This window comes from Python bivittatus, unplaced genomic scaffold, assembly GCF_059951505.1.
Source record: "Python bivittatus isolate LINGU-HERP-01145 unplaced genomic scaffold, Pbiv_v1 ctg000580_np1212, whole genome shotgun sequence".
Lineage (NCBI taxonomy): Eukaryota > Metazoa > Chordata > Lepidosauria > Squamata > Pythonidae > Python > Python bivittatus.
This window is the reverse complement of record NW_028277087.1, coordinates 1,263,241-1,278,161: the sequence shown is the minus strand read 5'-3', so window position 1 is coordinate 1,278,161 and position 14,921 is coordinate 1,263,241. Positions and strand designations below refer to the sequence as shown.

Genomic DNA, 14,921 nt, shown 5'->3' with positions numbered 1-14,921 from the left:
AGGGTGGGAGCTACAAGATCTGGAGGGATCTTGTTTCAGAGGGCAGGCACCACAACATGCAAGGACATGATCCAATCCGATGAGGTCTTCCTCCAAAATCCCCATCAAGTCACACATACACCCCCAGATTACCTGGATCTCTTTCAAGTCCTTATCGCACAAATTCTGAAGGGGATCAATGAAGTTCTGCTTGACTTCGATGTCCAGAGAATCCTTCACTTCGGCCAGGCGCTTCATTGATTCTCCAGCATCAAGCAAGGCATCGCCTTTACCCACATGGAAAAAGACCAGAGCAGTTGGGATGGGATGAGAAGGGAGAAAGTGGGACCAACTGAAGCTTATGAGCAAGGCATTTCATGCCTCAGAGCCTTGCCATGGTTTTGATCCAGCATACAATCTATGAGGAGCATTGCTTACAAGCAGAGAACCAGGGATCAGGATTAATCTTGGGTGCCTCTAGTCAGAAGGATCAGGAAGGAGGCTATGGGAAAGATCTAAGGACCTGAAGAGATGCTGTTAGCTGAAGTGGACACAATTGGTCAAACTGATAAATGCATTGTCTGTATTGAGTACAGAGGATGGCTTTAAAGGAGAGAGAGAGAAGCATGATCAGATAAACGAGGCTTGAGTCCAGATGAAGGAGGTAAAAGAGGAAGGGAAGCGTATCCAGACTTGCAAGATTCTGTTACTATAGCTGTTCTAATAAAAGCATGCTGGCTGGGGAATTCTGGGAGTTGGTCCACACATCTTAAAATGGCCAAGGTTGAGAAACACTGTTCCATATTATTCAGGTTCCAGGAGTCTGCCCATAACTGTTTAAGATTTAGTTTAACTTTGTTTTTACAACCAGCAAGCATAATTTTTAAATCTTCTTACATTTCATTCTTCCACACTGATTTCTGATCCAGTTCCTTATCCTGCTCTAAATTAATTTGTAGTACTCTGGGAACTCTTAGCATCCTCAACTAGTATTTTAGGAGAAAAAACCCAAAGGGAAGAAATCATAGAATGGAAGGTTAGAAGGGTCTGGGGGGTTGGATTAGATGATTTCAGAAATTGCTTTCAGTTCTTACATTCTATGATTCTTTGATTCTGTCTAATCCTTGCTTATTTTTTCACATACTATTTTGCCTATATGGGAAGTCACTCTCTGAATGAGGTTGCTAAAATTAGATAAATATGGAATTCTGTATAATGAGAACTCAGGAGAAGAAGGATGGGGCACATACAATAATCTCTCCTCTCCTTTTCCTGCACAACAGCTGACCCAAGTTTTGTTTTCTCCCAGTTCCCGGCTGATCATTACAAATGAATTAAAAATCATGATTTAAAACAGACACACACAATCTGAGTTCCAAGGCCCACAAAAACTTTGCTACAACTCTTAAAACCCTCCAAAATTGGCACGAAAATGTTTAATATAAATTTAATTTAATTAATTTAAATTCAATCAAATGCCATTTTTGTTCTTCCCCAGCTCCTGTATCCTGGGCCTGTCTATTTTTTGGAATGCAGTCCCTAGCACATCCCTCCAAAGTTAAATACAGTTCTGAAAGTCCACCACATCTGGAAGACATCAGCTGGCATGAAGAAGCCCTGTACAAGCCAACTACACACTCTGGAATGTCTCGCTATTTTGCAGAACGCATCCATGTGTTATAAACCATGATCCACAGTGTGTATCTTAAAAAGAAACCAGGAATCATTTCAAGTACAGTTAGTAGGAGTTCTTCTGTCAGTTATGCAGGAAGAGGAGGAGATGTGAGAAGTGGGTGCTGAAGCCAGAGACTCCTCGTGGGCTTGTTAGGGCACTTGGATGCTATCCTAAATGCACCTTTAGGTATAAGTGGAAACCCAATAAAAGCATCTCCCCAACAGAGGGAATCTTTTTCTCCCACCCTACACATACAAGCATCTTCCACATTTTTCTTTAAGGTAGAGAGAACAAATTCTTCTGCTCTGAATTAAACTCATTCCTCTCAGAACAGCAGCTAGGTTTGTAGAACACCTTAAATTAGGCTAAAATGGAGTTGGAGTGTTTATGATTCAGCACGCTGTTGGAAATCCAGTCACAGTCATTGTTCGCAGGGTGTGAACTGGGACAGTATACTCAGCCAAGACCTGGTTCATGCTGACATAGTGTATTATGTGGACATAGGAACAGTGTTTTTCTGTTTTTGTTTTTTAAACCTGGACATAGAATTTTACTTTCTGCAAACTGGAGGCACCCATTGCTTCATCAGGGCGACAGATGCTCACCGAAGTTGGAGTCTTCGCCCAGCTCCTTGCCATATCGGATCATGGATTCGCCAAGGAGGCCTTCGGACTGGGGGTACCCTGGATTCTTCACTTGCCCTCGGATCTTGGATACCGTGTTCAGCATAGTCAATTTTGCCCGGGACGCTGGCACAAGGGGGAAAAAAGCAGCCACAGTTGACTTTCCATTCTGCAGCCTTGCTCAGGGTCACCTGATTTCCAATTCTGAAAAGAAATCACAGACCGGCTCGCTGGCCAAGAAAACCTATCGCCTGAATCATCCAGAAATATCACAGGCTCCTTTGCTTTTAAAAGCAAGGCTGCTTTCCAAGGTAGGAAGCAGAAAATAGCTCTGGGTGAAGCTTGCCAAAAAAAAAAAAAAAGAAAGAAAAAAAAGGAGGGGGAAGGGGGGCGAAGAGAAATGTCTTAAGCCTTTCGGCCAAGTCCCAATTAATCCCTGGAGGGCTTTTCTCATAAATGTGGCTGGAAAGTGTGCTGGAACACAGGCTGGTTCCAAGAACTGACTGCAGGTCACAAGAATCTGCCCTGCTGGCCGGATCAGCCCAGCTTTCTGTGGCAACAGCCACTGCAAATGAAAGATCCCAGCTGGGGAAGCCTCACCCGCAGCCCTCCATTTGCTCAGGGTCCCTTTCCATGACCAAGGGGGCCGGTGACGGCCCAGTGGGCTGGGACCGGGTTTCTCAGCCCTCCAATGAACTGCAGACCAGCGTGCTTACAACAGCACCCCTTCCAAGAAGAATCGAGGCCCGCTTGCCCAGGGGCCTTTGCCAAGAGGGGGGCGGGTGACAGAACGTGCATCGCCGGGCCTTGGTGAAGATTCCTCCCCTTTTCATTTTTATTTATATATCAAATTTGTCACCGCCCATTGCATTAAAAAAAAACACACAACTCTGGGCGGTTTACAGTGAAGCTAAAATCAGTTAAAAATACAATATAAAACAGATCTAAATAAATAAGAAATAAATATAGTCGAAGAGTTGATGTTAACTGGCAAGTAGCTCAGGGAAGATCATCCACCCCCAGGGTTGATTAAAATTCTTGTTGCCCCGTGCACCTGGCAGAGCTCTGCTTTGGTACTTGGATTGGCACGTTGCGTGGAAGTACGGAAAGGCAGAACTTGGGTTGCGATGTCGCAATACAAGGTTGTCTTGCACGGCTTCCGATCCACTTCTGTGCCCAACGTTAAGTGGGATGGTTAGGGCTAATAAAGCTATTTAGTTCCAGGTTTTTGATAGCCTTCCTGTTGGCTCTTGGTCTTGCTTTTGGGATGGCTTCCAGAAATATTGGGGTGGGGGGACATGCAAGCAGAATTTCCAAGGATGTGTTGGCAATAAGGGGACATCATCAGAGGGGCAAGGATGATTTTGGGTGGGCATTTTGCCTACCAGAAGCTTAAGACATTGGCACTCCATCTTTAAAACAAAACAATGTTCCTGCACTGGAGGGGGTTGGACTAGATGACCTCCAAAGTCCCTTCCCACCCTTCTATGTTTCTATGAAAAATAGACAGCAGTAACCCTACTGAGAATGGATAATTTTTAATAGAATGTTGACAGTGCAATTTTGAGGGTCCTGGGGAAGAGAGATGACAAAAGTCTGTGAAAGCCATTTTGGCCCAGGCATTACCCTTACAAGCAGTCCCTGGGTTATGAACATCCAACTTATGGACAACGGACAATGGTGGAGGCATTCTCCTTCCTCGAGCCAACAACTGCTGAAGCCGCACAATGTTTTCATGAACCGTTAAAACCGCATGTTTTTAATATACAGCCTGTTTTCAGCGGTTTATAGCAGTTCATGAAAACTTTGCGTGGCTTCAGCGGTTCATCAGCTCAAGGAAGGAGAACGCTGTCCACCATTTTTAGTAATAGGCAGCCCGGAAGACCCACACCAGCCATCAATAGGCAGCCCGTTCGTAAGTATGAGTTCTGGCTTGCAAATTCGAGTTCAAAATAGACTTAGGAAGGGAATTCGTTCTTAACCAGGGGATTGCCTGTATTTACTTCCCTACTCATTTTGCAACATTTGGAAGCCATTTCCATCCTAGATTCTGGGTGGTTCTCAGCAGTCAAAGATAAAAAATCATCACCATCTAAAGTCCTCAAATTCAAGGTAAAAACCTAGGATAAACCTCAGACACAGAACACCATAAACATCAGCCACCCTTACAGACTACCTATGCCCCAGAAACCCAGTGGAGGTGGGCAGTCCATAACAGTCTGTGGGAATATGGCGTCCTTGAGAGACAGGAGGAGGAAGAGCTGCAGCTGGGGCGATGGTGAGGTGAGGGACCTCTCGGCCCCCAGAAGGAATGGGGGCGTGGAAAGCGTCTCGGAGGGGACCCTCTCCAATTCCCCAGAAAGCAAAGGTGAGGGGGGAGAGGCATCCTTTCTGACTTGCAAGATTGATGTCAAGCCCTTCGAGGAGCTCCAGACAAGAAACCAGAACCATGAGTACCAACATTACCTTTACTGTAAGGTTACAGTAACAGGATCTTGCAAGTTTGAAAACACACCTCTCCTCCGCCCCTTTGCTTTCCTGGGAACTGGGGAGGGTTCCCTCTGAGATGCTTTCCATGCCCCCATTCCTTCTGTGGGCTGAGAGGTCCCTCACCTTACCATCACCCTGGCTGCGGCTCTTCCTCCTCCTGTCTCTCAAGGATATTCCCACAGATCAGTACAGTGTCTTTCCTGCCAGGTAAAGGGAGGGAGCCTTTCAAATCCTGGTGAGGAGAGGGTTCTATAGGCCCAGGCTGACCACAGAAAACTTGGCTTCTACCACTTCATCCCTTGGACCTCCAGATGGGAAGGAACCGGGAAGATACCTCCCTAGTTAGAAGACATGTCCAGGGAGGGTGGATTCTACTCGGACAAGATGCTCCTGCGGAAACCGAGGATCTAAGCCAAAAAGGGATCTTAACCAGCCTTTTCAACCAGACCCAGAAACCTAGCAGCAACCATCGTAGTTCCTACTGTTGAGTGGTTATTCTGTTACGTCAACCCAGGTAGGTCACTAAATGGGCAACTGTATTTTGGACCAAGGGTAGTTTCCAAGCAGTCTTGAAAGGCAACCCGAAGGGAAGTCATTGCAATAATCCTGACAGAGATGGGGAGATCATGAAGGACTGGGCTTTGCTCCAAGACTGCATAGCAAGCTATCCTGGATGCAATCTCCACCTTTGGCATGGCTGGCTGGGGAATTCTGGAAGTTGAAGTCCACATATCTTAAAGTGGCCAAGGTTGAGAAACACTGGTCTAGCAGACCCCTCCAGATCACGTACATTGCAGAATCATAACTTTCCTCAACTTGCTGCCTTTGCAAGTGTGCTGGCTCCTGAGTAATTACAGGGGCTAGAGACCATCCCACCCAGAAGGTTCCAAGTTCAAGAAGGTTGATATAAATGAAATGAAGATGTCTGGCCACAAAATCACCAAATGAAAATGACCGCTTGGCTGCACCAATGTGTTTTGTGAAGTTCTCTTTCTTCCTTCCACTGGAGTGTTTCCTCTTGCCTAGCACTGAACAGTAACCAAGCAATGCATTTTTTCCCCTCAAGAGGTGGTGGGACTTCTTTTTAGGTCTCCAAGGGAAAAATGGCCAATGCAGGTTTCTCACAACAGAAACACAATGGAAGGAACAAACTCAGCATTTGCCAATGATGGCACAACTCTTACCGGGGTTAGGTTGAAGGTATTCTGTCGTTCTTGCCAAGATTTCTGTAACAGCCTTGCTGGTAAGGTCCACTTTCTGTAGAAATAGAAGTCATGAGTTGACAACATAATAAAAATGAGGTAATAAGGGGGTCCATTAACTTCATTTTTGGAGGTATCATTAAGCTGGCGATGGCTAATCATATTGGGTGGGTACCTTAGACCTTATAAACAAATAAAAATATCCCTAAATAACTAAAATACAAAATTCATAGCCCTCGAACCTGAACCTGACACCTTTCTTGGCAGCCCTTGGACTTTCTTCTGATCACCACAGCTGAAAACTGATGGTATAACAGCTCATCATTTTGAGGCAGGAAACATGAGACAATGGTAGATCAAATTCTGCGTTAGGCTTAACAAAAAAGTCAGGACCCATCACCACTGTCAAAACGGACTCCCAGACCAAGTAAAGTATGAGGTCCACCTGCCACCAAGTGGGACCCCTGGGCTCCCAAAATGTGAAGCCACCCAAAGGTTACCTCTCCTGTTTAAGGGTAAAATAAATAGTCAGGATATAAATCAGATAGGTGGGTGGGTGGGTGTTTGGATGACTATAATGCTATGTGGGAATGACCATGGGAGACAGGAGGAAGAGCCACAGACTAGACAACAATCAGATAAGCGTCAGCTGAGCCCGCAGAAGGAATGGGGACGTGGCAAATGTCTCAGAAGGAACCTCCCTAGTTTCTTGGACTGTAAAGGTGATGGGGGAGAGATGTACTTTCAGACTTGCAAGATTCTGTCAATGTAATCTTATAATAAAGTTAGAGCTAGTACTCCTGGGTGTGCTTCTTGTCTGGACTACCTTGCAAGGCTGACAGCGACTGTGTCAGTGAGTGAGTGAATGAATGAAAGGCATCTCCCCTGAAAATACTTTGTACTTTTGCAAGGCATGGGTGCCCCCAAATCTGCTGACCCCTCTTCTCTTGCGCTGGCCAGCGACTGGTGTTTGAAAAACCGACTTCCCTAACAGCGTCCCTTTTGAAAACATCGTAAGGAAAGAATGGGGAAAAAATCCCAATCAATAATTGCTTTGATTTTGAGTCCTTTCATTGCAAAGTAAAGAGAACAATGACAACCTTTGGCTGCCAGGAGAAGGAAATCTTGTCATCCTGTCTTTATGAATTATGGAATTGGTCTAAAGGACTTCTCTTGTTCTTAAGCAAACTAAAAATGAAATCAATCCACTTTAAAAGATAAGAGGGCTGGGTGCTGTTGTGCTTTTGAGCGCTACTCCAAGTACTTTGCCAAGCTGAAATGTGCAGGTTGGTTACCTGAGAGCAAATCATTTTATTAGTGGCCACACCCAGCTCTGGAATGCCCTCCCCATCAGAACTGCCTGGTGTTATATTTGCCAGGCCAAAGATGTTTTGATTCTGCCAGGCCTTTTCAATCAGTTAATATTCCATGCTTTGAATATGTTAACATTTAACGTGCAATGGAAATTTGGTTTTATTTTTCCTGACAAGTATTACTGCCTGTCTGGGTGTTTATATACGTGCTAGTTTTTTTTTAAGTTTCTGGTTTAGATTTGTGAATTTAAAGGGTTTTGTATGTGCTCCCAGGGAAATTTGCAAATGCATTTTTTAATTAAAAAAAGCAAAGTAACATCAGTTAAGGTGCTTGGCAAGCTCCTTATTAAAATAAATAATTTGACATCATGTCTGGAACACAGTGGCAAGAAAATGCACTGGAAAAAAAAAACACTGACATTTAAGATATACTCTGTGCGGGCTGTCGTCATATACAGTAGTTTGGTGTTATCGATGTGGAATGGCACTGGTTTGTCAGATAACAGATGGATCATTTTCCCTGCCTTAGGGGGTAGATTAAACTGGGAACCTTGATACACAAGTAAGGGACTTTACCACTGTCTTATGTAAAATAAAAATACGTCTCCATCTAGTCAAGCTCAGGTCTTGCAGTTTTCTTGGCATGCAGAAGTGGTTTGCCACGGCGTTTTGACTTCCCAGTTCAGCCTCTAGCCCTGGTTGTTCCTTGTGGTCTCCTTTCTAAGCCTTAACCATAATTGACCAGGATGGTAAAATCAGTCCAACAGTGGAAGAGCCTAGCTACGTAAATTGTGGCTTCTCCAACTCTGGACGTTTTTAGGAAGAGGCTGGTCAGCTAAGTCTGGAGGATGACTGAATTAGTTTCCTTGCACACTGCCAAGGGCTGGACTAGCTCTAAGATCGGGAAAACCGAGTATGCTCCAGGTCTCTTCAGTTAAACAATGCTATCTATTAGGACCTAGGAACTCGCTTCTCTGTGGCAGCACCTGCCCTCTGAAACAGCGTTCTCCCAGAGATCCACACAGCTCCCATCACGACAATGTTCAGGAAATTGTTGAAAACCTAGTTATTCTCCCAGGCCTTGGGATATGATCCTTGTAGTTTTTTTTTAATGTTATGGGTTGTTCTTTTCTGTATGTCTATGAATTTGGTTCCTTCATTATTGTTTCTTGCTTTTAAAGTTGTAAGCTGCCCAGAGTCTTGTGGAATTGAGCGGCCTCTAAATTGTAAAATTAAATTAAAATTAAACAATCCTTTCAATTCCAGTAGTCTATGATTCTATGGCTCTGCTAAGTTTTGGGGAACAGCTAAGGTCAGCTAAATGTTGTTACAAAGAGAGTCTATCTTGGGCTGGATATAGTTGCAGGGAATACCAAAGGCATTGCATGCATGTATACAGTATTCATCCCATTGTTTCATGCATTATTTGGTTATAATTTGGTTACTCACCTTCTCCATTTCTTTGAAGTCCTCATCCAACTTGGTTCCTTCAGCCCCACCAACCTTCTCGCTGACCAGCTGTGAACCAAGAGTATGTATTGATTATAGGTAGTCCTCATTTAGTGACTGCCTCAGAGAGCGACTGTTTGCGGTTACGACGGAGATGAAAAAGTAACTTTACAACTTTTGCAGGTCTGTAAAGCAAAGGACTACCTGTACAGGTATGTATTTATTACAGGTGCTTTGATACCACCCAACTCAAAATCACTCCTAGCGGCTTACAAGAAATATAACAAACTACAACAATAAAAACAGTACATTTAAACACAAATGCTCATCCAGTAAAAAAAGACACCAATCATCTACCCTTAAATGCCTAATCAAACTGCAGAGTTATGGGTTCTCATTCCCATACAGTCAGAAGCCTGATACCAAACCTGGCTGTTATCAAAATAATGAACCGATGGTCATTCTTTTGATTACTTTGGGTACCTGTTTAGCTATTCCAGTCCAGCTTGCCAGGGAGAAACCTGACAAAGGCCTCAAGAAAGGCTAATACGAGGGTGCTATTTGAAATGTTCAACTCCTCTGCCTCTTTAAAGAACATCTGTTTTATTTTGTACGATAGAAAACAGCAAGACATCACCATTTCATCTGATTGTTTGGAACACAGCCATCAATGTATACTTGCTTTGCACAGAATGACCTGAGTTCTGGTTCATCCAAAGGACAAGCCAGCGTGGGGCCATTCAGATTGGCTGTACCAACCAAAGATAACAGGATTTGAAGTCTAGAACCACATCAGGAAAATTGGTTTAAGAATGCCCACCATGCTTGCATTATCACCTTGTCCAGAATGGGTTAGCGTGTATACCACACCGTAAGACCAGTACTGAGTCCAACAGACCTTCCCTAAATTTAATTTTTGGTGACTGGCCTACAAAATATGTTGCTTTAAACCGCTTCTTAATGTTACAGCATGTTTTCTACAGCAGCCACCCTCTGTGACAAGGCAACTGATTCCTCCATAGAAGGCCCACCGTCCAGTTTCCAGCACATCCAAAATCCATGATGGTGCCGCTGAGTTTCAGCTAATTTAGGATCAGGGTTAGGGTTTCAGCTAACTTAGGAAGAATTGATAAGAACTGCCTGAAAGGTGAATACGAGTTCATAAAAAATGGTGAGCTTCCTCTAAGATGTATGGACGTTAACTCCCAGAATTCCCTAGCTAGCATGCTGGCTGGGGAATTCTGGGAGTTGATGTCCACACATCTTGAAGCTGCCAAGACGGAGAAGCACTGCCCTAGAGGTATTTAGCATAGCCTGGACTTCCTTTTTCCAGGGCAGCAATTTACACGATGATGATGGTATTTAAAAAGTATATCCTGCCTTTTAACCTTTTGAATAATCTCAAAGAAAGGAAGACAGTTGAATGAAATGACCTCGAACGAATCTTCCAATACTGTGATTCTGCACAGTCACAGAGGAACTGGGAGAGCCTCGCCAGGCACGGGTTAAAACTACGGACCTTCTGCAGACATACAGATTCAATTTCCTGCGCAGCCCCCGTTCACACACTGTCATAAGAGACGATGGAAGAGACCACGTTCTAACAGCCTATTCCACGTGGCCCTAAACCATGGCTGGTTTGCACATGCTCAGACATCATTGGTCTTGTTTCCTGGAATCCCACCCATCTCAGTGAAGAGGGGAGGAGAGGACGAACTGCAGTTGTTGGTTCTTCCTGATTTCCTTGCTGGATGAAAACAGAAAGCAAGCATCCAGGAGAAACCTCCTTTAGATACCACAAGATTAATGTTCACAGACAAACACACAACATGGAGAAGATGTGATGGCTAAAATAGCACACATGTCCGACTTCTATCAGCCTTCTCCATCTTGGCACCCTCTATGGGGTGGATCTAAGTTTCCATAATCACCCAGCCAGCACAGGATTATGGGACTTAAAATCCCATAAGGCCATTCCTGGTCCAGGGTTCCCAATTCAAGATCTACTTTCTGACAATGTTCATCTGCTCGCCTTGACTTCGATCAATCGTTATGGAGCTCCACCTACCCAATCTCTTGGTGACGCTGCTGTTGCTCAAACTGAACAACTTGGGAACCCTGCTTTGCATCTGGCTCCTCCTTCCAGTTTCACATCCTACTCCTTCCATTAAATGCCTCTCTTCTTCTTGTCCTTCATGGTTATCAGTTCCTTGTTTTCTGCTCATTGCACTGCTTGAAAGGTGAGGGGTTTTTGCTTTTCAGGCCTTAACTGATGTCCATGTTCTCTGTTCCTGGGGTGTGTGTTTTAATTTAGATTTGTAAACTTTTTTCCCTTTGCCCTCTGAAGGTGGCAAGCCACGGGCCTGACATTTAAAGTCCTCCAGCCTCATGATCAATGCCCACGTGCTTCTGCAGGGAAGACTCACATCCTGAACTTAACCTGGCTGCACACAGGGGCCAACTTCCACATTTCACTCTTTCCAGTCTCGCTCTGCTGTTCAGTTTGAGCTTTTTATCAAAATACACAAGCTAGACTATCTTTGATCCAGCTAAAGTAATTCTGATTTGTGATTCAGTATCTGTTTTCATTCTTTCTACCAACTTGCCCCTTTAGAATAGACCTGGACTGTTGTGATTCCTTTTTTTTAATAAAATGCTGGCAGTTACCAAGGTGGCCAAATACAGCTTTCCAGGAACCCCTTTGATGAGTACATTTCTTTTCTTCTGTAAGGCAAATCATGATTTTTTTTAAAAAAAAAAAAATCACTGCAATATCATGGAGCATATGCAATGGAAAAAAAACACAGCTGCAGTTGAGAGAGATACTAACCCATACATGTTATCTGGATGTGTGCTATTGGGAAAGATGCACTCAGGAAGTGTTATTGTTGGATACAGAAGCATGCCTTGAGACTCACTTCAGCCCTTCCGTTGCTGGGATCATGGCTGGTAGAATCACAGGCAATGCATACTGTGACTTTCTTTATGATATTCCCGGTCACAGGAGAGTAAATATAATCTACTATGCTTAGCTTGGTTGCAAAAAAATGCATTTAATAGGAGAAGTATTCTATTTTATTAGGCTGACAATGTTAATCAAAGCTGTAACATTTTAATGCAAGGATTCTCAAATTTTGTGGCACCACAGCACCCTAAAATAAAACATTTCTGTAACTTCCCCCGTGAATCAAATTATGATTTCACTGGGATTATGGTCAGGAAGGATATGGACGGATATTATACAGGCACACAGAGATCTTACACTGATAAAGGAGGGAGTAAGGCCCAGAGTGAGTTTTACCAACATTCCCACCTTGCCTGTACAAGCCAGACCAGGTTTTACAAAATTTTCCAACCCTACTGAAGTTGCTCATACCCCTCTGGGAAGTCACAATCCAATTTGGTTTAGTGATGAACACTCCAGGCTAGAAACCAGGAGATGGTGAGTTCTGGTCCTGCCTTACACATGAAAACTGGCTGGGTGACTTTGGGCCAGTCCCTCTCTCTCAGCCCAACCCACCTCACAGGGTTGTTGTTGTGTGGAAAATAGGAGGAGAAAGGAGTATTAGGTATGTTCGCTGCCCTGAATTATTCATAAAAAATAATAAAGGCAGGATAAAACATCTAAAAAAAAAATTCAAACCCTTATTGTAATCAAGAATGCCAAGCTAAGTGCTTTCACATGTGCGTGTGTCCTGTTGAGTATGTGAAAATTCAGCAAATGTATAACACTCACCCCTATTTTCTAATCTGTGGTTTCTAGCTCAAGACTGTAGCCAAAGGGTGTTTTGTAGGAAGAACTGCTTAAATTAATTCCTACCTGAGCTGCATCATTGCCCACAATCAAAACCAAAACCGATTAACTTCCTGTTGACTCTAATATTAAAAACAAGGGGGGAGTTTTCCTAAAGAAACCACAGCAAGATTGAAATAGCATCAAATTACGGAAGCATCCTTTTTCCTTCCACTTGAGCTAATTCTGGCACGCAGGCGCTAACAAAATCAAAGAACCTGTGGATTAATTAAAAGGAGGCCCTGCCGATGCAGACACGAACCGGGGAGAGAGATCCCCAGTAAGGTTAGTGGGATTTAAAGGGGGGGGGAGGAACCAGCCGGGTCTAAAGAAGCTTCTATTTACCTTTTTATTTTTTTAAACAACAGAGGGAGATCTGCGAATAGACACAAAAAACAGAATTAAACTTCCAGTTCACAACACTATGGCCAGGAGAGATCAAGGCCATTCACACATACACAGACCCAATCACACTCTGATTGGGGCAAAAATGGGAAAGTCATGCAGGTGATTGATCCATTCACATGACTGAATGATCGTATGATTCATCCATACAAGCCAGCAGGTCACCCTGAGCGGGACCGTCTTTCCTTTCACTTCTTTCTCATTCTTCTCTATAGAAACTTACTTGCATCTGCTGAACTGTGCTGCAGTTTTTGGTGAAGGAACGCAGGAAAAAAAAAAAAAAAGGTTATGGACAGCTGCTGGCCTTTCTTTTTAAAATTGTACATCTCTCTGCTCATGAGCCAAAGGAGTTTGTTGAGCAAAGACTTTTGAATGGCTGAATAAATCCGTGGCCCCAATCTGAAATGACTAGCAAAATGGTTGCGACCGCATCAACAATCCGCACTGAGGACAGTGATGCGGTGTAGAAAATGTGGAGTCCTTGGGGTTCTCTGAGCTTGGTTCTTTTCTTGCAAATGTTTCGTTACTTGGCTAGGTAACATCTTCAGTGCTAGAATGGGATGGGGTTTGCTCTCTGTTTATATAGCTGAAAATGACCAGATACAATTTCCCTAATGTGCATAAGGGGTGGAGGTAGGATCCAATTCAAAAACTTTTGGGAAATCTGTATTGGAGATTAAAGTAGAATTAGGTTTTTTTTTAATCTACTTATTTGCTTGATATGCATGATTTCAAGATTTAACAGCAGCAGGTCACAGAATTTTTGCTCCTGAGAATATGGATTGCATAGCTACTGGTTTATGTTTATTTTTAAGCCTAGTATTTACGTACCAACATTAATCCCCCCATTAAAGTTTTCCTGTTCGGTTTCATCTCTATTTCATACTGCCAAGAGCTTCACCCAATTCACCACCACAAATAAATTTGGTAACTGACAGCATTTTATCAAGTAAAAGGAATCACAACTGTCCAGGTCTAAACACTTATTTTTAAATTTTAAATGTGGTGAATTTTTAAAGATTTGTCTTATCTTAATTCTTTTTTAACTGCATGTTAAAATACTCTCAGAACAAAGTACATAATAATATAAAATAGGACCCCAAATCCCCAACATTTAAAACAGTGGATGCAAACTTGCAGCAAGCAAAATAGCTGCAATTATTCTGCAGTTTTTAAAAGCTTTTGGCATAACAATAATAATAATTATTATAATTTATTAAACTGGCATGCTGCCTGACTCTCAACAACTCTGGGTGGCTCGCAACAATCAAAGAAATTATAATCAAATCAATAAAAATAAATAAAATAAAGATAATATAAGTTGAGGAGATGTCAAAGGAAGATTCTGATGAACCTGCTTGGGGAGAAGATTCCACAAATGGACACTGACAAGACCTACTGAGGGGCTTTCTTTAGGGATCCTGCTCAATGCTGTAATTCAGCCCTTTGCAATATCAGAATAATTTTTCTCGGCTTTTTGTCACACCCAAGAAGCCTTATTCCACGTGACTCCTCTAAAACACATACAGTACACAACCTCAACATTATCACAAAGGACATTTGTATCAGTGGTTTAATAAATGAATCATTTGTGCACACAGCATGCAGGGTACTGCAAATAAAATTCAGCCTGCTGAGCTCAGCTGGGTGTAGATTTCCCCCTTGGCCCTGAGCTAAATATCCTGCATAAGGAAAGGAGTGAGCTGGATGAAACATACCCCGCTGTTTCTCCGTGGCTCAGCCATGGTTTGCTGAACAAGACACAGTGGGCTGCTTCACACATACAGCTAAGCCCCAACAGTCCTCATTCATATGTCAGGGATGTGAGTCAGAAGGCCATCCTTGTGAGAGCCTGTAAAGGGCTCCGTCGCTTAGGCACCCTTTGGTTACAGAGTATAGGTGGTAGATTATGAAATAGCTGGTTGGGTATAGTGGTTAAGGTGGGATAGAAATATTACCCTAGAAATAATAGGTTATTATTACAGGTAGTCC

The 14,921-nt window shown here is 43.2% G+C and overlaps 1 protein-coding gene across 2 annotated transcripts in view; it reads right to left on the bottom strand.

Annotated features, from left to right (window-relative positions):
• The window catches only part of SH3GL1 (SH3 domain containing GRB2 like 1, endophilin A2), a 51,638-nt gene that overhangs the window by 9,705 nt on the left and 27,012 nt on the right, over positions 1-14,921 (bottom strand). For both annotated transcript variants that reach the window (XM_007431235.4, XM_007431234.4), the window contains exons 2-5: positions 8,732-8,800; positions 5,952-6,024; positions 2,260-2,403; positions 133-266 (exon numbers count right to left, since the gene is read on the bottom strand). In XM_007431235.4, coding sequence (XP_007431297.1) covers positions 133-266; positions 2,260-2,403; positions 5,952-6,024; positions 8,732-8,800 — 420 coding nt within the window. The remainder of the gene's footprint in view (positions 1-132; positions 267-2,259; positions 2,404-5,951; positions 6,025-8,731; positions 8,801-14,921) is intronic.